We start from the raw sequence: 22,572 nt of genomic DNA on the forward strand, positions 1-22,572 counted from the left end.
AGGTCATCACAGGGCTGACACATAGACACAGACAACCATTCACACTCACATTCACACCTACGCTCAATTTAGAGTCACCAGTTAACCTAACCTGCATATCTTTGGACTGTGGGGGAAACCGGAGCACCCGGAGGAAACCCACGCGGACACGGGGAGAACATGCAAACTCCACACAGAAAGGCCCTCGCCGGCCCCGGGGCTCGAACCCAGGACCTTCTTGCTGTGAGGCGACAGCGCTAACCACTACACCACCGTGCCGCCTTCCTCGAGATTTGCATCTTAATTATCATTACAGTAGAGTAACATCAGGTTTAGTCTGAACATTAACGTGTGCGTCCATGAACAGGCCCGAATAATAATAATTCAGTTTCTCCTGCCTTTTTTTATTTGATTGAACTTGTCCGATCTCCGTTTGATCTCAATCTGATTTATATCTGATCTTACTATGCTCTCTTATCTGATCTCTGTCTGATTTCACTCTGATCTCTCAAGCTGATCTCTTTCCGATCTCACTCTTTCACTCTGATCTGTCTGATTTCAATCTGATCTATTTCTGATCTCACTCTGTGACCTCTGTCTGGTGTCACTCTGATTTCACTCTGATCTCTTTTCAGTCTCACTCTGATTTCACTCTGATCTCTCAGTCTGATCTCTTTCCAATCTCACTCTGATTTCTGTCTGATTTCAATCTGATCTATTTCTGATTTCACTCTGATCTTTATTTGATCTCTTACTCTCTTCTCAGACTACCAGCAGCCACTGATGCTCGGCGTGGAGACGGTGTCCAGGAAAGGCTCCACCTTCAGGCCTATGGACACGGACACCAAGGACAATGCCAACGAGGCCGCGTCTCATTACGACTACCTGCACACGGCTAATCAGTACGCTCTCCCGCTGACCAATCAGGAGCCGGAGTACGCCACACCCATCATCGAGCGCCACACCTTCCGGAAGGATGTCTTCTTTCAAGATCCCAGCTACAGCGTCCCTGGGGTCGTCCTCAGCAAGAGTTCCTCGTTTAAAGCCGTGGACAGTAGCAACGACAGAAAGGTGGTGGGAGGAAACATGTCTGGGGGCTACCAGACGCCGCAGACCAAACGGGACAGAGCAAACCACTCCGAGGGGGTTTACGACAGCCCTAAGGGCAGGACTCCTGCAGTTCTGCAGAACGGAGGAGGTTCGGAGTATCAGAGACCTCAAGCGAAGGGTTATTTGGCACCTCAGGACTGTGTTCAGATCGATGCCCCCGTCCCGCATCGACCCGACCCTGAGGGCTGCAGCATGAGCGGAACCTGAACATGTAGGAACATACAGACCTGCTTCATGTGACCTCCAAAAAAAAAATAAAACCACCCATGGGATCTTTGCGTAACTTATTTTTGTACCAGAGCATGATATGGTTTTGTTTTTGTATATATGTGCAGAGAAAGATGGCTGTCTTGGTGAGTGTGAGGAATCGTTGGTGCTGTTTTTTGTTTTGTTTTTTTTAACTGCCATCTAAATTTGCTATATTTTGTCTTAAGTATTTTATTGTTGTTTGTTTTTTTTTTTTTTAAAGGAACAGGGTCTCTCTCTCATTTGTGACATAATGTGATCTACCGTCTCCATTTTCCGAGCTACTTCTGCATCCCTTCGTAGGCAGTTCTGATGCAGTTCTGGTGTTTCCAGGGTGACGTAACTTTTTCTCCCATTTTGTTTCGTTTGAACTGTCGACCTGCTCCGAGCAGGCATGGTCTCCTCCTCACCTTCAACTGACCGGTTTCCTGTTTCAAGGAAACACTTCCTTTGTTCCTCTGAGCCATGTGATGTGCAGTGGTACTGTTGTGTCGGTGTAACATTTTTTTTTTTTTTCCCTTGAGTGTACATATTCCCTGTACAGATTTGAAATGTATATTGTGGAAAGAGGACGGAAAGACGGAGAAGTCGCTTATTTAAAGCCCGCACTAAGCTGCTGGCGTGCATTAATGCTGCTGCATTAAAGAGACTTTAAAGAGACCTGCACGTCATGTGGTCTTTACTGGCATGCAAGACCGAGTGAGATGTCTGACATTGCTGAGACGTTCCTGTGTGGTTCCTGTGTGAAGGTTTCAGCTCCGAGACTCCCAGCGCTGTTCTTCAGCTGTGAGCAGAGTCATGAATGCAGGCTCAGCAGTTGACCTGGCTGCCTCAGCAGTGTGTGTGTGTGTGTGTGTGTCAGTGGCAGCCGTGGTCCGTGAGAGCGACATGCTGGAAACCTCCTGCATTCCACACACACACACACACACACACACACACAGCTGTAAACCAGAAAACACAGATCTACAGAATGCTTACACTTCCTAAACACGCAGGATGTGCATTATGAGTCAGGATAAAAACGTGTGCAGGAAGAGAGAGTGTGTGTGTGTGTGTGTGTGTGTTGGAATGTGCCAGTGTTGCATTAGTCATGAACAGCAGCTGACCTCCACTGACCCCGCTGTTCGAACCCGCTTATTAAACTCCATTTAGCGGATGCATACGCTTAAGTGCAAAAGTTTACACGCCCCTTGGTTTCCGAATGAACACACATGTTCCTCTTGGTGTGTGTTTTCTGTCTTTTTTTTTTTTTTAAACCACTTTTTAGGCATGTAACGATTCACCCAGTTCATGATAAAATTTTCCGACAATATTTTTTGAAAAAATATATTAAATGAAGAAAATGTTATTACCGTAAAAACTTTTAATTTAAAAGTAAAACCTTTTGTTTCATTTTCTGAATAAACACCAATAATTATTTACCCACATTCGTAAAGCATGGAATAAATTATATTATTCTATCTACATTCACTGGATATCAGCAACCGCATGCTCTGATTGGCTACTCTACTCTATACTAGGATATCCGCTAGGGCTGCACAATTAATCGAATTTAATCGAAAATCACGATTTTGGCTGCCACGATTAAATTAAATGAAAATCGCGATTTATTTCCATTTAAAATCCGAGCTCTGCTGCATATGATTAAACACTTTTTGACCAGTACTCCGCCCAACTATTAGGGGGCGAACCGACGCATGTAAGGTTTACTCCGCCTAAATAAGCAAGCGAGCCTTAGGCGGAGTAACGAAACCTTACATGCGTCGGTTCGCCCCCTAATGGCGTGAGAGTAGGTAACAGATTGAGGTGAGAGAGAAAAGCTAACTATGTCGGAACAACAGACTATTTAGCACTGGAGGCAATGCTGTGACCTGCCTTCGCTCATGTTTAAAGCCAGAGCATGTTGATAGGCTGGTCTTTCTAGCTAAAAATTTGTAGGCCAGTATAATGCTATGTAATTGTTGCAGCTGAGTTTTCAGTTCCTTCATCCTTTGGTAATTTCTTGGATAAATTTCATTTATTTGTCATTTGGAAATCAGAATTTCTCTTTTAAATTTCATTCTGCACTGAAAGCTGTTCATATCGTTTGTTTGAATTAGGGGTGGGCGATATGGCAAAAATGTCATATCACGATTTTTTAACATAAAATCTCGATTTCGATTTTTTATCACGATCTTCCATCGAAAAAAAAAAACAGGCATTTTGGGGCTACAAACCTCTCTGAACAGATTTTAATTAATAGTAGCAATTTTGCATGTGCAAACATTGTAAACACACTGATAACACTGATAAAGTGCACTATTGGTTGTGAAGACAACACTAAGTAAACATCACTCTGATAAAGTAAACATCACTCTGATAAAGTGCATTCTTAGAATATAAAAAAGAAAGTAAAATATGAAATGTTGAATAACACACAGTCTTCGGTTATTTTGAAATGATTTAAGTATCAAAACACCAAATAGCTTTTTGAAAATGGTCCAGACTGGTGGTGGGGAGGCGTCTGCATAGCTTTATTGTGGCTGTTTGAATGTTGCTAGCACCAGCCTCTTGTGCTCGAAATGTAGTTTATATTTAAAGAAGCTTCCCCAAACTTGACAGCCAGAGACCTCTGCACTCTGCCCAAAGAACCAGCGCGGGCATGGCGCGCCACCTCGGGATAGAAACGAAACCTAAGCGGAGCCCCGTGGTGCGCCACCGCTTAGGTTTCGTTTCTATCCCGGGCTCCAGCCCGACGAAGAGCCACGGTGCTCGGCTTTAGTTTCGTTTTCCCATCGGCGGCTCCAGCCTCCCCAAGCTTAGAATGTGTAGATTCCATTTCTGACAATAAGTTCCATTTCAGATGCATAATTCCGCAATTTCTGCCCGTTTTCCGCGATCGCGGATTTTCAGTCCCTCTACAGGTTAAGGACGTCTCTTACGTCTGCCGCATCGGCGGGAACCAGCATAGAACGTCAAGTTATTGTACCCAAAGGGAAAAAAAAAGTTATTGCGCTCATTGGCCAAGGCGATCTATACGATTTCTCCACTTTGGCAGATCGTCTGCAATCTTCTACTCGTTCTTATTCTTAACGATTTTATATCGTCAGATCGCACACCCCTAGTTTGAATATAGTGAAATAAAATTTAAGTGATTTCCCTAACATCAAGAATAATCGTGATTAATAATCGCGATTACAATTTTGATCAAGATAATCATGATTATCATTTTTTCCATAATCGTGCAGCCCTAATATCCGCTCATATACAGTACCATGAGTAGGGAAAACAAAATGGCGGCGCGTGTTGCTGAACCAACCGAGGACGAAATAAAAACTCGACTCGAAAACAAAACCCCCAAAAAAGAAGCAAAATATGGAATAAAAGTATTTGATGATAAGAACGTATCTTTTTTTTTTCTTCAAGAATTATTATTATCGCATTTTTCACAAAATGCTCCTGTCATTTCGACGGTTTGTTTATATTCTAAGCGGAAATTATTTTGTCGGACGTTTCATGTAAAGTTTTTATCGAATTTGCAAAAAATTAAATTAAAAATGCTCCGTTTCTCAAAATCCAGTGACTGTGGATAGAATAAAACAGTTATTTCGCTCAATCTTGTCATACATGAGCTGATAGCTGACAAGGCGTGTAGCACCAAGTAGGCTGTAAGCCATGTACGACGAGATTGAGTGAGTGGAATAACTCTCATCTCATCTTCTCTAGCCACTTTATCCTGTTCTACAGGGTTGCAGGCAAGCTGGAGCCTATCCCAGCTGACTATGGGGGAAAGGCGGGATACACCCTGGACAAGTCGCCAGGTCATCACAGGGCTGACACATAGACACAGACAACCATTCACACCTACGGTCAATTTAGAGTCACCAGTTAACCTAACCTGCATGTCTTTGGACTGTGGGGGAAACCGGAGCACCCGGAGGAAACCCACGCGGACACGGGGAGAACATGCAAACTCCGCACAGAAAGGCCCTCGCCGGCCATGGGGCTCGAACCCAGGACCTTCTTATTGTGAGGCGACAGCGCTAACCACTACACCACCGTGCCGCCCGGAATAACTGTTAAATAGTTTTTTTTTTTTAAACGTCATTGTTTAAAGGTCCCATGGCATGGTGGTTTGTTGATGCTTTAAACGGGCTCGTGGAGGTTTCCGGATGTTATATCCGCAGCCTTTCTCGAAATGAACGCTCGGCACGTAGATATAGCCTCCTAGGAGAAAGCCCCATTTCAGCCCTTTTCCCAGTGCGTCCTTTTGCTAATGAGAAGCATGGAGGCGGGGAAGGGTAGAGGGTGGGGGCGGGCCATGGGGGGAGGGGCTTGACCAAGCTGCGGGCATGAGTGAGTGTGTTCGGAGTGGTAGTTTACGAACGTATAATACCCTAGGCTTGAACACGCACTCCATAACCAAAGAGGATAGAAGCAACAACTACAGCAACATATCGCTTATCCAACAGAAGACATGCATTGCGGAGCAATAGTCAAACATAAGCTCATAAGTTACAGTCAATTTCCAGACTAAACTCAGTTTAACAGAGCATGCTGCATGCGTTTTGGTTTTGTAGCGCAGAGTACCTGGCTAACTGCAGGAAGCGGTTAGCTGCACAGCTAATGTAGCCATTGCAAGGCTAACGCACCGATTTTAAAACACGGCAAAACGACTTAACAGTTATACACTTACTTGTTCGGTGTTTGTTGCTGATGCGGCAGGGATGCTTGGTACGGACCCAGGCTTCAGTGACAGTTGATGTGCAAAACCTGCCCTGTACTGTCCCAAGTTGTGGAAACATTCATCAGGAAAATGCTTCCGACAAACATACACCGTCTTAGGTAGACTCGACGGCGTATTATTGGAGTAAATAAAATTAAGCCACTGCGTCTTCAGGGGCTCTCCCGTCGGCAGTAAAAACAGACTCCTTTCTGTGTTGTCACATCCATGTACAGCGCAATTTCCATGTTTCACTCGCTTAGGCGGTGCCATGTTGTTGTGTCCTCTATGGTCTCCTCACTACAAAATTGAAGTGACGTATCTATGGTGGCAACTTCTGAGCTGGGCGGGCAATCCATACAGTGGGTGGGAATCCAGAGGGCGGGCGTGGGGATCATCTCCCTTGCTGACGTAGTAAAGGGAAGAGCCCATCAACGCGCCATTTTGACGCGCCATTCTCAAATGTTGACAAATGTTGGGCATAGTTTGGTTTACACATTATGACATTTCTAGCCACTGGGGTGACTTAAGAAGGTCAGAGGAACTCATTTTAACGTTAAAAAACCTCAGAAAGTGAAAATTTCATGCCATGGGACCTTTAAGTTTGCGGGAGCAAATTTCTTTGGTATAAGAGGAATAAAACATTGTCATAGGAAAATAATCAACTTGGTAACAGTAAATCCACTCCATCATACCACCACTATGCTGATTAATTTCCTACAAGAGCACAACCCATGAGTGTTTTATTCCTTTTCCCTTACTAGAGCTAGAAACTAAAGCTAATCTCTTTCCGTTAACCTGCTTAACACGCAATTTGGAATAGCGAACTAAAAAAAAAAAGTAATGGAAGTGTGAATTTCGGGGGGGAAAAACTTTCAAATGTCGCAGAAATGTTTTTACCTTGGCATGAGGTGGGTTTTTTCAGGCGATTTGATAAAGCAAAATTGAAAACCTTTTTTTTTTTGCGTTTAAGTCACAAGAGGAAATGGAAATGCTACCTTTTCTGAAAAAAGAGCACTCTATAAGAGCTATTGTGAAAGAACAAAACCCAGGTTTAATCACATAACGTGATGCAATGGAAAAAACAAACATTCGCAATTGTGTTTTGTGGAAATTTTTAAAATATAATTGGGGGGGTTGTTTTTTGGGTATGTAAAACTGCAATGGAAGCCTGGAGACTGTGCTCGCCATCGTGTCTTCATCAAGGTTGGGTTCTGACCATGGTACCAATGTTGGTTGGAGTTTTTTGGCTCTTGGATGGTTTCTCATCACCACAGTAGTGATAATGATGTACACAAAAATGGCTAGTATATTCTCTAGTATAGATGACTTGCAACCACGTGATCAAAATGTGCTACGTCATGAGCCTCCGCCATGATGGTGGATATACAAGCAACTAGGACGGCAGCCGCTGAAAGCGTGTCCGTAAACAATGCTGAATTTTCTCCGTCTTACCACGATTTGAACGGTCGAGTGAAGATTTGATACAAAGAGAAGATCGATGTGTGTGGGTTTTGACCCATATTTAAAAAAAAGTCAGACTTCTCTGAAGATAAGACACTTCTACATACATGTCAACCCGTTTGGGCGTCCACCTGTAGTATCAGAGGAAAAAATCCATAAAATCAACATAAAATCCTTACAGCCTTCGAATCGCACCAAACTTTTATTTTGATGTACATTTGTACAATACACATTTACATTATTTTTCGCCTGAACAATGACGCCATTAAATGTCTCCTTCCATTCAGGAAGATACCGCCCGCCGTATCTCATTTTCTTTCTCGGTGTTCCCATTCTTTCACTCAGCAGACGCTATTCAAAATCTCTCAGGTGTAAACAATGTCACTCTGCACAATGAGAAAATCGTTCGAACAATGACCGTTTGGCGCGTTTAAATGCAGATCGTGCGCATGACCGGAACAAGCGAAGTCTCGCAGTCGCGATACTGCATGAGGTTTGAGGAATAAACATCCGGTTTCACATAGTCTGGGTCATATACAACCCCGATTCCAAAAAAGTTGGGACAAAGTACAAATTGTAAATAAAAACGGAATGCAGTGATGTGGAAGTTTCAAAATTCCTTATTTTATTCAGAATAGAACATAGATGACATATCAAATGTTTAAACTGAGAAAATGTATCATTTAAAGAGAAAAATTAGGTGATTTTAAATTTCATGACAACAACACATCTCAAAAAAGTTGGGACAAGGTCATGTTTCCCACTGTGAGACATCCCCTTTTCTCTTTACAACAGTCTGTAAACATCTGGGGACTGAGGAGACAAGTTGCTCAAGTTTAGGGATAGGAATGTTAACCCATTCTTGTCGAATGTAGGATTCTAGTTGCTCAACTGTCTTAGGTCTTTTTTGTCGTATCTTCCGTTTTATGATGCACCAAATGTTTTCTATGGGTGAAAGATCTGGACTGCAGGCTGGCCAGTTCAGTACCCGGACCCTTCTTCTACACAGCCATGATGCTGTAATTGATGCAGTATGTGGTTTGGCATTGTCATGTCGGAAAATGCAAGGTCTTCCCTGAAAGAGACGTCGTCTGGATGGGAGCATATGTTGCTCTAGAACCTGGATATACCTTTCAGCATTGATGGTGTCTTTCCAGATGTGTAAGCTGCCCATGCCACACGCACTAATGCAACCCCATACCATCAGAGATGCAGGCTTCTGAACTGAGCGCTGATAACAACTTGGGTCGTCCTTCTCCTCTTTAGTCCGAATGACACAGCGTCCCTGATTTCCATAAAGAACTTCAAATTTTGATTCGTCTGACCACAGAACAGTTTTCCACTTTGCCACAGTCCATTTTAAATGAGCCTTGGCCCAGAGAAGATGTCTGCACTTCTGGATCGTGTTTAGATACAGCTTCTTCTTTGAACTATAGAGTTTTAGCTGGCAACGGTGGATGGCACGGTGAATTGTGTTCACAGATAATGTTCTCTGGAAATATTCCTGAGCCCATTTTGTGATTTCCAATACAGAAGCATGCCTGTATGTGATGCAGTGCCGTCTAAGGGCCCGAAGATCACGGGCACCCGGTATGGTTTTCCGGCCTTGACCCTTACGCACAGAGATTCTTCCAGATTCTCTGAATCTTTTGATGATATTATGCACTGTAGATGATATGTTCAAACTCTTTGCAATTTTACACTGTCGAACTCCTTTCTGATATTGCTCCACTATTTGTCGGCGCAGAATTAGGGGGATTGGTGATCCTCTTCCCATCTTTACTTCTGAGAACCGCTGCCACTCCAAGATGCTCTTTTTATACCCAGTCATGTTAATGACTTATTGCCAATTGACCTAATGAGTTGCAATCTGGTCCTCCAGCTGTTCCTTTTTTGTACTTTTAACTTTTCCAGCCTCTTATTGCCCCTGTCCCAACTTTTTTGAGATGTGTTGCTGTCATGAAATTTCAAATGAGCCAATATTTGGCATGAAATTTCAAAATGTCTCACTTTCGACATTTGATATGTTGTCTATGTTCTATTGTGAATACAATATCAGTTTTTGAGATTTGTAAATTATTGCTTTCCATTTTTATTTACAATTTGTACTTTGTCCCAACTTTTTTGGAATCGGGGTTGTACATATAAACATAGACGCCGCCTTCTACGTAGAATCATACGTCATCCTCGCCGCCATATTGGATGTGACAAAGTGGAGATTCTTCAACCGTCTCTGGTATAGCGTCTAGACAGTAGCCGAGAATAAAGATGCCTCGTTCATGTGCTGCGTTTAACTGTACCAACAGGTTTACCGTCCAAACGAGATCACATGGGATTACCTTTCACAGGTGAGACTGCAAAAATACTTTTCATTGTATTTGGTCATTATAATGTAATTTTACGAACAGATTTTTCTGACTTTGTGGCTAATATGAAGTCTCGCGCATAATAGCTGCTCGGTGAAACCTGTCTCCAAACAGCGAAGTATTTCCTTCGTAACTACGCTGATTGTTGTTAGTTGCTTAGCTAACTTTTCACATACTATGTAGGTTTCCCAAAAATAAAGACATGAAAAAGCAGTGGGAGACAGCTGTGCGACGGGAAGGGTTTTCTGCTACTCCGTCATCCATGCTCTGCAGTGAACACTTCAGAACAGAGGATTTTGACAAAACAGGTCAGACAGTCAGGATCAGAGAGGGAGCTGTTCCTTCAGTCTTCAGTTTCCCAGCTCATCTCCACCGGGTAGGTGTATAGCAGGGGCGATTTCTCAGAGACAACAAGGGAAGCCGAGCTTCCCCTAAAATTCTCTCCCCAAACTGCGGCGTCTACGACGTTGAATTCTCATTAAAACAATAACTTGCATAACATAATATATGCCCAAGATTGTATTTATGTTCATAACTATCCTGTAACTTATTTGAGTGATGTCTGACGAACTTGCAGTTCGCTACGAGAATCACCTTTGCTGCCAGGCTGTAACCTTTCTTATTTCAATGGGCTCTATGGACTGGCAGCAGTGTTGCCAGATTGGGCGGTTTTAAGTGCATTTTGGCGGGTTTTGAACAAATTTTGGGATGGAAAACGTCAGCAGTATCTGGCAACACTGACTGGCAGCCGGGTATCCGTTGCAGTCTACGAGACGGCTCTGAACAGCCAATTTCGGCTAGTTGTTATTGGTTAAAATCAACAAAATCGTCACTTCCAGGGAAGCCGGGCTTCTCTGGGACTAAACGAGACAGTGGGAGGGACAAGAAGCCGGGCTGATAAAGGATTATTGGAGGTAGTGTTTGAAAGACATGAGGAGGGCGGTACTTTGGCGAGGAACACGGAAGTATGATCAGTCAGTCCCTAGCGGATGTCGAGAAAGTGTAGTCGTGTGCCAAAGTGCTGTCTGAATTTCTTTTCATATAAACGTTTCTTCTCATTGACGTCTCTGTACATTACTCTGTAAATAAATGTAAATATTACTCGTTGTGCTCCGTTAACTTTCATCCATTCTATCAGTTTGATCATTCGTGAATTCACTCGTTTATTTCATTTGTAGTTCAATCTGGTTGTAGGCTAGCTTGAGCCTTATTGGGATCTGCAGTGCTAGCTGCTAACAGAAATTGGTGACGTCTCTGGAAAGCACAACCAGCTGGTATGACAGGGTCACAGACCATTTTCTGGAAAAGGAGGGAGGGCAGAATTTGTGTATAAAGTGTTCATGTTCATGAATCTGAAGTGTGTTTATTGTTCAGTAATGTTAAGAGAATGGTGGGCTCTGTGTTATAGGTTATACCTGGGTATAATATTCAAGGTTCTGTGTGTTGCATAGCCTACCTGGTTATGAATTTCCAGACTGTGTTGCAGAAGATGTTCAAGGATGTGTTGCACAGCTGGGTGTTGTGTTAAAGACTCTGTGTTGCATATCAGGGTATGATGTTCAAGGCTCTTCGTTGAATAGCCAGTGATTTTTGGATGTTTGATATTTTTGATTAAGGATATGAGGCACTAGCCTGGCAAGCCAGACTATAACACGAAATGTACAAGCAAAAATACTTTCTGCCACTAGGTAGGGTTGTCTAGTTCACTATGCTAATGGGGCACACCTTTCTATGCTTTGATATCCGGCCTACAGGTTTTACGATGAATGCGTAAAATGGGCTTCCCCTGTTTTAAAAACCAGCAGCCGCCACTGGTGTATAGTTATAAGCAGTGAGAATTAGATAATACAGTGCCACACTATGATGAATGTTTTTGAACGTATGATGAATGTTTTTAACCTTTCTGAATGTGAAGGAATCAGTGATGTATTTTGTTTTGGTATGACTTTAGAACCTGGCCGAACTCAGTTTGGCGGTCATTCAGCTCACTTTATTCAACGAGAGTAGGTCTGTGTGGTGACTCAATAAATAAAACAGTAAATTTTTATTTTCATTCACTATTTCATCATATTCAGTCTTGTAGGTTGGTTATTGTGGCCTCAGGTTTTGGTAGCTTGCTACGGTATGCTGACTGATTAGCTTACCTGAGCTATCTATCGCGTATCTGTCGCTAGTTTGCAGTGTACAGGGTATTTCGCACACTATTTATAACCATCACATTAAAAGTTATATATGTTGTTTTGATCCCTGTTTGTTTCCCAAATATATACGTGTGTGTCTTAATGGGTGAATAAAAGGCATCGAGTTAAATATTATTGTAGAAAGGGGCTTTATGAAGTTCAGTCCATTTACTTGCATTAGTTTACGGGGAAGATTTGCCACATCCAATATGGCGGACACTCTGACGTATCCCAGCAACGGGGCCACCAGCTCAATGCGGCGTCTATGTTTATATGTCTATGGTCTGGGTTATCTGCCCCTGCATACACGCTGTTCTTTGTCTATAAATCGAGCTTTTGTATGTTTTTGCGACGATCAGCTGACGATGTTCAAGTAAGATACACAAAATAAATTTAGGTCAGAAAATACTGAAGATGGGGGCGGCACGGTGGTGTAGTGGTTAGCGCTGTTGCCTCACAGCAAGAAGGTCCTGGGTTCGAGCCCCGGGGCCGGCGAGGGCCTTTCTGTGTGGAGTTTGCATGTTCTCCCCGTGTCCGCGTGGGTTTCCTCCGGGTGCTCCGGTTTCCCCCACAGTCCAAAGACATGCAGGTTAGGTTAACTGGTGACTCTAAATTGAGCGTAGGTGTGAATGTGAGTGTGAATGGTTGTCTGTGTCTATGTGTCAGCCCTGTGATGACCTGGCGACTTGTCCAGGGTGTACCCCGCCTTTCGCCCGTAGTCAGCTGGGATAGGCTCCAGCTTGCCTGCGACCCTGTAGAAGGATAAAGCGGCTAGAGATAATGAATGAATGAATGAAATACTGAAGATCCGTAAGACTTTGTTTATACACCCGTACGCCCTTGAAATGAGCTAAAATCCGTATAATTTCCGGACAATCCGTATAGGTTGACATGTATGCTTCTACCGACCATCAGTACGAATACAGGTCATTTCGTTCAAAGCCTTTTTGATAGTGCGTATCAATTATTTTATATTTCAGGTATTTGTTTGAAAAAAGAAGGAATTCTCAATGGAATTTGACCGAAGCAAAACATTTTTGTAAAGCAAACGAGTGCCATAGTACGTGCGCTTCGACACTAAAGAGCGTACTAAGTGGGGTAACCATGTCGGCCCATGCCACTTGCTGACCCTGGGATGAGTTCACACCCTTGTCGTTGCAGGCTGCTTGTTTGTATGTCTGTTTCCGGGTGGATCATATTAAATCTTCAGGCGCGGAGCAGCGCTCTCACAGGGGCTTCGTTCATGAACACCAGAATACCTGAAATATTGGCACCCCAGATTTTTTTTTTTCCAGAAAATGAAGTATTTCTCCCAGAAAATGACTGCAATTACTCATGTTTTTTAAAACACATTTTTATTTCCTTTGTGTGTATTGAAACAATACAAAAAAAACAGAGAAAAAATAATAATTTGCATAATTTCACACAAAATTCCAAAAATGGGCCGGACAAAATTATTGGCACCTTTTCAAAATTGTGGGTAAATTATTTAGTTTCAAGCCTGTGATGCTCGTTTAAACTCACCTGTGGCAAGTAACAGATGTGGGCAATATAAGAATCACACCTGAAACCAGATAAAAAGGAGAGAAGTTGAATCAATCTTTGCATTGTGTGTCTGTGTGCGCCACACTAAACATGGAGGACAGAAAGAGGAGAAGAGAGCTGTCTGAGGACTTGAGAACCAGAATTGTGGAGAAATATCAACAGTCTCAAGGTTACAAGGCCATCTCAAGAGCTCTTTGTGTTCCTTTGTCCACGGTGCGCAACAACATCAAGAAGTTCCAAACCCATAGCACTGTAGCTAATCTCCCTGGACGGGGACGAAAGAGAAAAATTGATGCAAGGTTGCAACGCAGGATTGTCCGAATGGTGGATAAGCAGCTCCAATCAAGTTCCAAATGTATTCAAGTTCTCCTGCAGACTCAGGGTGCATCAGTGTCGGCGCGAACTATCCGTCGACATTTGAATGAAATGAAACGCTATGGCAGAAGACCAAGGAGGACCCCACTGCTGACACAGAGACATAAAAAAGCTAGACTGCAGTTTGCCAAAATGTACGTGAATAAGCCAAAATCCTTCTGGGAAAACGTCTTGTGGACAGATGAGACCAAGATAGAGCTTTTTGGCAAAACGCATCGTTCTACTGTTTACCGAAAACGGAATGAGGCCTACAAAGAAAAGAACACAATACCTACAGTCAAATATGGTGGAGGTTCAAAGATGTTTTGGGGTTGTTTTGCTGCCTCTGGCACTGGATGCCTTGACTGTGTGGAAGGTATCATGAAATCTGAAGGGATTTTGGGTCACAACGTAGGGCCCAGCGTCAGAAAGCTGGGTTTGCGTCCTAGGTCATGGGTCTTCCAGCAGGACAATGACCCCAAACATACCTCAAAAAGCACCCAGAAATGGATGGAAAGAAAGCACTGGAGGGTTCTAAAGTGGCCGGCAATGAGTCCTGATCTGAATCCCATTGAACACCTGTGGAGAGATCTTAAAATTGCTGTTGGGATAAGGCACCCTTCAAATATGAGAGAACTGGAGCAATTTGCAAAAGAAGAGTGGTCCAAAATTCCAGTTGAGAGGTGTAAGAAGCTTGTTGATGGTTATAGGAAGCAATTGATTTCAGTTATTTTTTCCAAAGGGTGTGCAACCAAATATTAAGTTGAGGGTGCCAACAATTTTGTCCGACCCATTTTTTGAGTTTTGTATGAAATTATATCAATTTTGCTTATTTTTCCTTTTTGTTTTAATCCAATGCACACAAAGGAAATAAACATGTATATAACAAAACGTGTAAATGCAATAATTTTCTGGGAGATATGCGTCATTGTCTGGAAAAATGAAGCATATCTCGGCCATGACTGTAAAATAATTGATGGCGCATATGAAAAAGGCTTTGGACAAAATGGTGATTGGACGAAGTGTCCTGATCCCCTCGTCTCGTCTCGTCTCCTCTCCGTACTAAGCCTCGGAGTTTCCTCACCTTCTTTCCGAATCACAGACGGAATTCTAAAAAAATCGGAACGTGCCACGGTCACGAGTCCTGTTGTGACCACAACCATACACAGCACAAAGATATGGCGTAGCTAAAAGAACGCTTAAAGCCGTGGAAAAACAAAGAGAGTTGCTCACGCGTGACTGTTTTGTACGGAATGTCGCTTGACCCCGCATTCGTATCTCCGCCAACATGGCCGACATCCGGGTTTCTATTTTGCTTTGATGTCACTTGCAAGTCAAGGATAGTGCTGGTACTTTTCCACTGATGGATGGAGTAGAAATGGTGTCCAACTACAAAGTGAATTAAATTGTAAATGTGCCTGATGGGTGAGTAGCTCCATGCCCCACATCATACTATTACAGGTTATCTATCAGACAAAAGGCTGAGATGGTGAGTGATTTGATTCCTAGAGCAAGACTTTGTGGTTGGAGGAGGGGTAGAAGGTCTGGGCCCTTCACACCAAGGTGTGGGCTACGTTCTCCTGCTCGTTCTGTTCTCATCTCCTGGCTCACACTTGTATGTGAACATGGCATGTGCATCAAAGCAACATGAAAGCATGCAAGAAGCTTCTCTTGTCTCATCTCCAGAGTTCTGGGCTTTCCTGCTTCGCCAAAAATTCCATACATGTCTCTTCATGCACAATGCTAACTGCAGAGGAGGAATTCTGCTTGTCTGGTGTGTGTTTACAGAATAAACCACGCAACAAGACAGACTTGAACTGTCGTCATCATCAATGTAATCAGATGAGACTAAACCAGAGATGGAATATTTACAGAATGAGTTTTATATCACTCACTTTGTAACTAAATGTCTTATATGGTTTGGATTTTCTTGCAACGTGAGTATTGGATGCTATAACACTAGTACTAGTACCAGTTGCATATCACATCGCCCCCTGGTGTTGGAACACCATCCTTACATACGAAGGAAGCTATACTGTAAGTACATGTATACTCACTGGCCACTTTAATAGGAGCTTGTTCTTGATTCTAAGATCCCTGTTCTTGGCTGCAGGAAGAAGAAGAAACCTTTATTTGTCACATGCACACTTCAAGCACAGTGAAATTCATCCTCTGCATTTAACCCATCTGAAGCAGTGAACACACTCAGAGCAGTGGGCAGCCACACCAGAGCGCCCGGGGAGCAGTCAGGGGTCAGGTACCTTGCTCAAGGCTGCTCCACGTCAACCTAACTGCATGTCTTTGGACTGTGGGGGAAACCGGAGCACCCGGAGGAAACCCACGCAGACACGGGGAGAACATGCAAACTCCACACAGAAAGGCCCTCGCCAGCCGCTGGGTACGAACCCGGAACCTTCTTTGCTGTGAGGCGACCGTGCTAACCACTACACCACCGTGCCGCCCAATGTGGAGCTTTTCTGCTGAGTTGCTTTTCTGCTCACCACGGTTGTAAAGAGTGATTACATGAGTTACTATATCATCTCATCTCATCATCTGTAGCCGCTTTATCCTGTTCTACAGGGTCGCAGGCAAGCTGGAGCCTATCCCAGCTGACTACGGGCGAAAGGCGGGGTACACCCTGGACAAGTCGCCAGGTCATCACAGGGCTGATACATAGACACAGACAACCATTCACACTCACATTCACACCTACGGTCAATTTAGAGTCACCAGTTAACCTAACCTGCATGTCTTTGGACTGTGGGGGAAACCGGAGCACCCGGAGGAAACCCACGCGGACACGGGGAGAACATGCAAACTCCACACAGAAAGGCTCTCGCCGGCCACGGGGCTCGAACCCGACCTTCTTGCTGTGAGGCGACAGCACTAACCACTACACCACCGTGCTGCCCCTATTATTACCATGTGTGAGCTAATTTAATAAAAATATTTCTAATAATCTTGTCTCTTAAAATGAGCAAATACAACAACCTTCTGGTTTGCTTTTCAATTTTCCGCAAAATTATTAGAATAGATATATTTCACCCCTTTCCCTATTTATTACATGGTACAGCCTTATGTAAGTGGAGCCAGAGCGTTAATTTTGTTGCTTTCCAATCCAGCCCTAACGTCAGAAGCTCACAGTAGAAGTAGAATTGACACCACCATGAACATGTCAGGTTAGCGGAAATGTAAAGAGACGCAGTAGAAAGCTGAGAGAGAGAGAAAAAGGGCCGACAGTCACCCAGTTTTTTATTCACGAAGAAAGGTAGCCTATGCATTCACTGACCTTCCTTCGGTGGCTATTAACCTCATATGTTAACGTTAATGCTGCAGAAGATTATTATTGTGTCTTAACCACTGCTTGGACGATCAAGGTAACAATTTACAGTGCCGCGTCGTTTTACTTAAACATTTCATAGGTGACCTTTATAGCCACTGAAAATGAGATGAGTAATGAGTGTAACTTTTTTCTGCAAAGAGCTCAGCGAGCTTCAAGAGCTTCACTATTCAAGCCGATGAAAAGTCTGTTTTGGATTTCCTTGATTCTTTTCGAAATATTATGGAGTGTAAGCTCAGAGTTTTAGATTCGATATGCAGCTCATGCCAACACTTACGACGACGGCGGAAAGTTTTAACTGAGCTCGTCAGGGTGTTTTTTAAAACGGCTGTTCAAGAAACCGCGAAACATTTTGCAGTTTGACTTCAGAAAGCAGGGATGTTTTGGCTCTGACATGCCATCTAGTGGATTTTGCTTTTACTCTTCCAGATGTATATAAGAAAGAAAGAACAACTTTATTCATCACACACTTGTGAAATTTCCTCTCTGCATTTAACCCATCTGAAGCAGTGAACACACACACACACATACCCAGAGCAGCGGGCAGCCATGCTAACAGCGCCCGGGGAGCAGTTGGGAGTTAGGGGCCTCGCTCAAGGGCACCTCAGCCCAAGGCCGTCCCATATTAACCTAACCGCATGTCTTTGGACTGTGGGGGAAACCGGAACACCCAGAGGAAACCCACGCAGACACGGGGAGAACATGCAAACTCCGCACAGAAAGGCCCTCGCCGGCCGCTGGGTTCAAACCCAGTATATAGACTCACCGGCCACTTTAATAGGAACTTGTTCTTGGCTGGCAGGAGTGGAACCCAATGTGGTCTTCTGTTGTTGCTTTTCTGTTCATCACGGTTGTAAAGAGTGATTTATACGAGTTGCTATATCCTTCCTGACAGCTTAAACTACGGTAATCTGTCCATTTTCCTCTGACCTCTCTTATCAACAAGGCGTTTGTTTCCACCCACAGAACTGTCGCTCACTCAACTCAGTGTTTTTTGTTTTTCGCACCATTCTGTCTGTGTAAACTCTACAGACTGTTGTGTGTGAAAACCCCATGAGATCAGCAGGTTCTGAAACACTCAAATAAACCAGTCCATCTGGCTCAAACCAACACCCATGAAAGAAAGTCCCACTTTTTGAGATCACAATTTTCCCCATTCTGATGTTTGACGTGAGTGAACATTAACTGAAGCTCTTGATTTGTATCTGCATGATTTGATGCGTCGTGCTGCTGTGAAGGGATCGGCTGATTAGAAAACTGCATACAACAACAGGGGTTTATTTAGGGTGTTTCTAATAAAGTGCACAAGCGAGCATGTAAACAACGTCGCTTGCGTTGCGCTGCTTCCGCACAGGCACAAAACTCATTATAGGTTTTAACTTACACTACAAAGTAGAATATTTTAAACTTTTTATTGATGGATTTGAACAACGGCGATTTTGTAATAACTGCATCAGAATAACGTGTTCCTGGACACACTCAGAAAAAAGGGCACTTTTTGGAGATTTTGTTTCTTTTTACCTGGAAGGGCCTTGTAGCGTACCTTTTTATACTACTAGTGCATCTCAAAAAATTAGAATATTGTGAAAAAGTTCAATATTTTCCATCCGTTATTGAAGAAAGTGAAAATGTTATATATTATAGACTCATTACACATAAACTAAAATGTTTCAAGCATTTTTCTATTTTAATTTTAATCAGTATGGCATACATTACAAAAACATTAAAAAAATCTCAAAATATTAGAATATTTCATTTCGAGTTTGAGTAAAACAGTATGAACACAGTGTATCTCTCGGTCTAGTTCAGTACACACAACCACAATCATGGGGAAGACTGCTGACTTTACTATTGTCCAGAAGATGATCACTGATGCCCTAAACAAGGAGGGTAAGCCGCAAAAGGTCATTGCTGAAAAGGGTGGCTGGAAAAGGTGCACAAGCAACAGGGATGGCCGCAGTCTTGAGAGGATTGTCAAGAAAAGTTGATTCAAGAACTTGGGAGAGCTTCACAAGGAGTGGACTGAGGCTGGTGTCAGTGTATCAAGACCCATCACGAACAGACATCTTCAAGAAAGAGGATACAACTTTCACATTCCTAATATCAAGCTACTCCTGAGCCAGAGACAATGTCAGAAGTGTCTTATCTGGGCTAAGGAGAGAAAGAAATGGACTTGTTGCTCAGTGGTCCAAAGTCCTCTTTTCAGATGAAAATACATTTTGCATTTAATTTGGAAATCACGGTTCTAGAGTCTGGAAGAAGAGTGGAGAGGCACAGAATCCAACGTGTTTGAAGCCCAGTGTGAAGTTTCCACAGTCTGTGATGATTTGGGGTGCCATGTCATCTGCTGGTGTTGGTCCACTGTATTTTATCAAGTCCAAAGTCAACACAGCCATCTACCAGGAGATTTTAGAGCACTTCATGCTTCCATCTGCTGACGAGCTTTTTGGAGATGCTGATTTCCTTTTCCAGCAGGACTTGGCACCTACCCACAGTGCCAAAACTACTACCAAATTGTTTGCTGACCATTATATTACTGTGTTTGATTGGCCAGCCAACTTGCCTGACCTGAACCCCATAGAGAATCTATGGGGTATTGTCAAGAGGAAGATGAGAAACACCCGACCCAAAAATACAGATACGCTGAAGGCCGCTATCAAAGCAACCTGGGATTCAATAACACCTCAGCAGTGCCACAGACTGATCACCTCCATGCCACACCGCATTGATACAGTAATTCATGGTAAAGGAGCCCCAACCAAGTATTGAGTGTATAAATGAATATACTTTTCAGAAGTTGGGCATTTCTGCATAGTAAATCCTTTTTTTTTTTTTGATTGATTGATCTTAGGGAATATTCTAATAATTTGAGATACTGGATTTCTGATTTTCATGAGCTATAAGCCATAATCATCAAAATTAAAACAAAAAAGGCTTTAAATATTTCACTTTACATGTAATGAATATAGAATATATGAAAGTTTACCTTTTTGAATTAAATTATGAAAAAAAGGAACTTTTTCATGGTATTCTAATTTTTTGAGATGCACTAATACATTATATCCATATTACTAGGTGAAGTCATGGCCTAATGGTTAGAGAAGCAGCTTTGAAACACAAAGGTTGATTCCCTGGACCAGCAAGAATAGCTAAAGTGCCCTTGAGCAAGGCACCTAACCCCTAGGTTGCTATGTCGTACATCAGTCTGGATAAGAACGTCTGCTAAACACCATTAATGTAATGTATGAAGGTTAGTGAAGATCAGAGCACCACCCTAGCAAGGAGGAAAGATACCATTTAATACCAATTTTTATCCCCGATGGCCGAAAGGCCCGAAGGAGGATTATGTCGTGGCAATTTCCTTCCTTCCGTCCGTCTGTCCATCCTAGGAAGGGTGCTCACTTTCTGAAATCAACTCCTCTGACAATTTTTGGAGGAATTTCATGAAACTTGTTAGGATTCTGTGTTATATGTCGGTAATACGCATATTGCAATTTCGTTAAATTGGGTCACATTTTACCAGAGTTACAGCCCTTGATTAACAAAATTACAATTTGACAATTTCGTGTGCACGCGTTTTCCTTCTGAAATAAACTCTTCTCACAATTTTTGGACGAATCTCACCAAACTTGGGAAAAGGCATTGTTGTATGTCGGTAGTATGCATATTGCAATTTCGTTAAATTCGGTCCCATTTTACCAGAGTTCCAGCCCTTGATTAACAACCTTGTACTTTCACAGTTTCATGAAGGTCTGTTTGCCTTCTGACATCAACTCCTCTCACAATTTTTGGACGAATTTCTCGAAGCTTGGCAAAAGGCCTTGTTATATGGCGGTAATGTGCAGAGTGCAATTTAATTTCATTTGTGAAAAATTTCCCAGAGTTTTGACCCTTGATGAAATAACTTTGACAATTTCATGAAGGTGTATGTTCTTCTGAAATCAACTCCTCTCACAATTTGTGGAGGAATTTCACCAAACTTGGCAAAAGGATTCTTTGTTATATGCCAGTTATACGCATATTGAAATTTCATTTAATTTGGGCAAATTTTCCCAGAATTATGCCCTTGATTATCAACAAACTTGTACTTTGGCAATTTCATCAAGGTGTGCTTGCTTTCTGAAATCAACTCCTCTCACAATTTTTATCCCCTGCTGGCCGAAAGGCCCGAAGAGGGATTATGTCATGGCGATGTCCGTCTATCTGTCCCAGAAAGGGTACTCACCTTCTGAAATCAACTCTCAATTTTTGAAGGAATTTCATGAAACTTGGCAGGATTCTGTGTTATATGTCAGTAATACGCATATTGCAATTTCGTTCAGTTCAGTCGCATTTTACCAGGGTTATGGCCGAGTTGCCAGCTGGGGATATTGTGGTCTCTGAGCACTCTTGCTCCTGAAAAGGATTAAAATTCGCTTATTTACTTCTAACGTAATTCTAGGGGCAGTTGTCTTGTTTCATCAACCAACTATGCTTGCAGAAAACTTACCACAAATCACATCCTACTGAAAAATGTAATCTCTTCAGATTGTTTTTTACAACAACCTTTGAGTGAAGAGTTTATGAAAAATGTTTCACAATTTTTATGCCTCCGCCACCTTAAGGTGCAGGAGGCATTATGTTTTCGGGTTGTCCGTGCGTCCGTCCGTCCCGAAACCTTGTGAGCATGGTATCTCAAAGGCTAATGAAAGGAATTTCACCAAACTTTCACCATTTGTGCATTTGGGGACAAACATGAACTGATTAGATTTTGAGGTTAAAAGGTCACAGGTCAACATTACTGTGAGGTCAAATGTCCATCCCCAAACTTTGTGAACACCATATCTCAAAGACTAATGAAAGGAATTTCACCAAACTTTCACCATTTGTGCACTTTGGGAGAAAGATGAAATGATTAGATTTTGAGATCAAAGGGTCTAAGGTCAAGGTCACTGTGAGGTCAAATGTCTGTCCGAAAACCTTGTGAACACAATATCTCCAAGGCAAATGAAAGGAATTTCACCAAACTTTCACCATTTGTGCGTTTGGGGACAAACATGAACTGAGTAGATTTTGAGGTTAAAAGGTCACAGGTCAAGATTACTATGAGGTCAAATGTCCATCCCCAAATCATAACTTAATAAGGCTTGTAGTCTACCAGGCGGAGGCATCCCCATTGACGCCGTTGGCGTAGAGTTCTATCTAGTTAAAAATTTTTTAAGACCAAGTTCAACAACTACCCTTAGACTGCTATTATATAGGCGTTTGAAGTGAACAGGTTTTCATTTTCTGAGGAAAATTTGATTA

At 42.7% G+C, this 22,572-nt stretch overlaps 1 protein-coding gene across 3 annotated transcripts in view; it reads left to right on the forward strand.

Moving 5' to 3' along the window:
- The window catches only part of dcbld1 (discoidin, CUB and LCCL domain containing 1), a 160,470-nt gene extending 158,475 nt beyond the window's left edge, over window positions 1-1,995 (forward strand). For all 3 annotated transcript variants that reach the window (XM_060916409.1, XM_060916411.1, XM_060916410.1), the window contains one exon: window positions 746-1,995. In XM_060916409.1, coding sequence (XP_060772392.1) covers window positions 746-1,296 — 551 coding nt within the window. In that variant the 3' untranslated portion in view covers window positions 1,297-1,995. The remainder of the gene's footprint in view (window positions 1-745) is intronic.
- Window positions 1,996-22,572: the final 20,577 nt, after the last annotated feature.

The sequence above is a fragment of the Neoarius graeffei genome, chromosome 3 (assembly GCF_027579695.1).
Source record: "Neoarius graeffei isolate fNeoGra1 chromosome 3, fNeoGra1.pri, whole genome shotgun sequence".
NCBI lineage: Eukaryota > Metazoa > Chordata > Actinopteri > Siluriformes > Ariidae > Neoarius > Neoarius graeffei.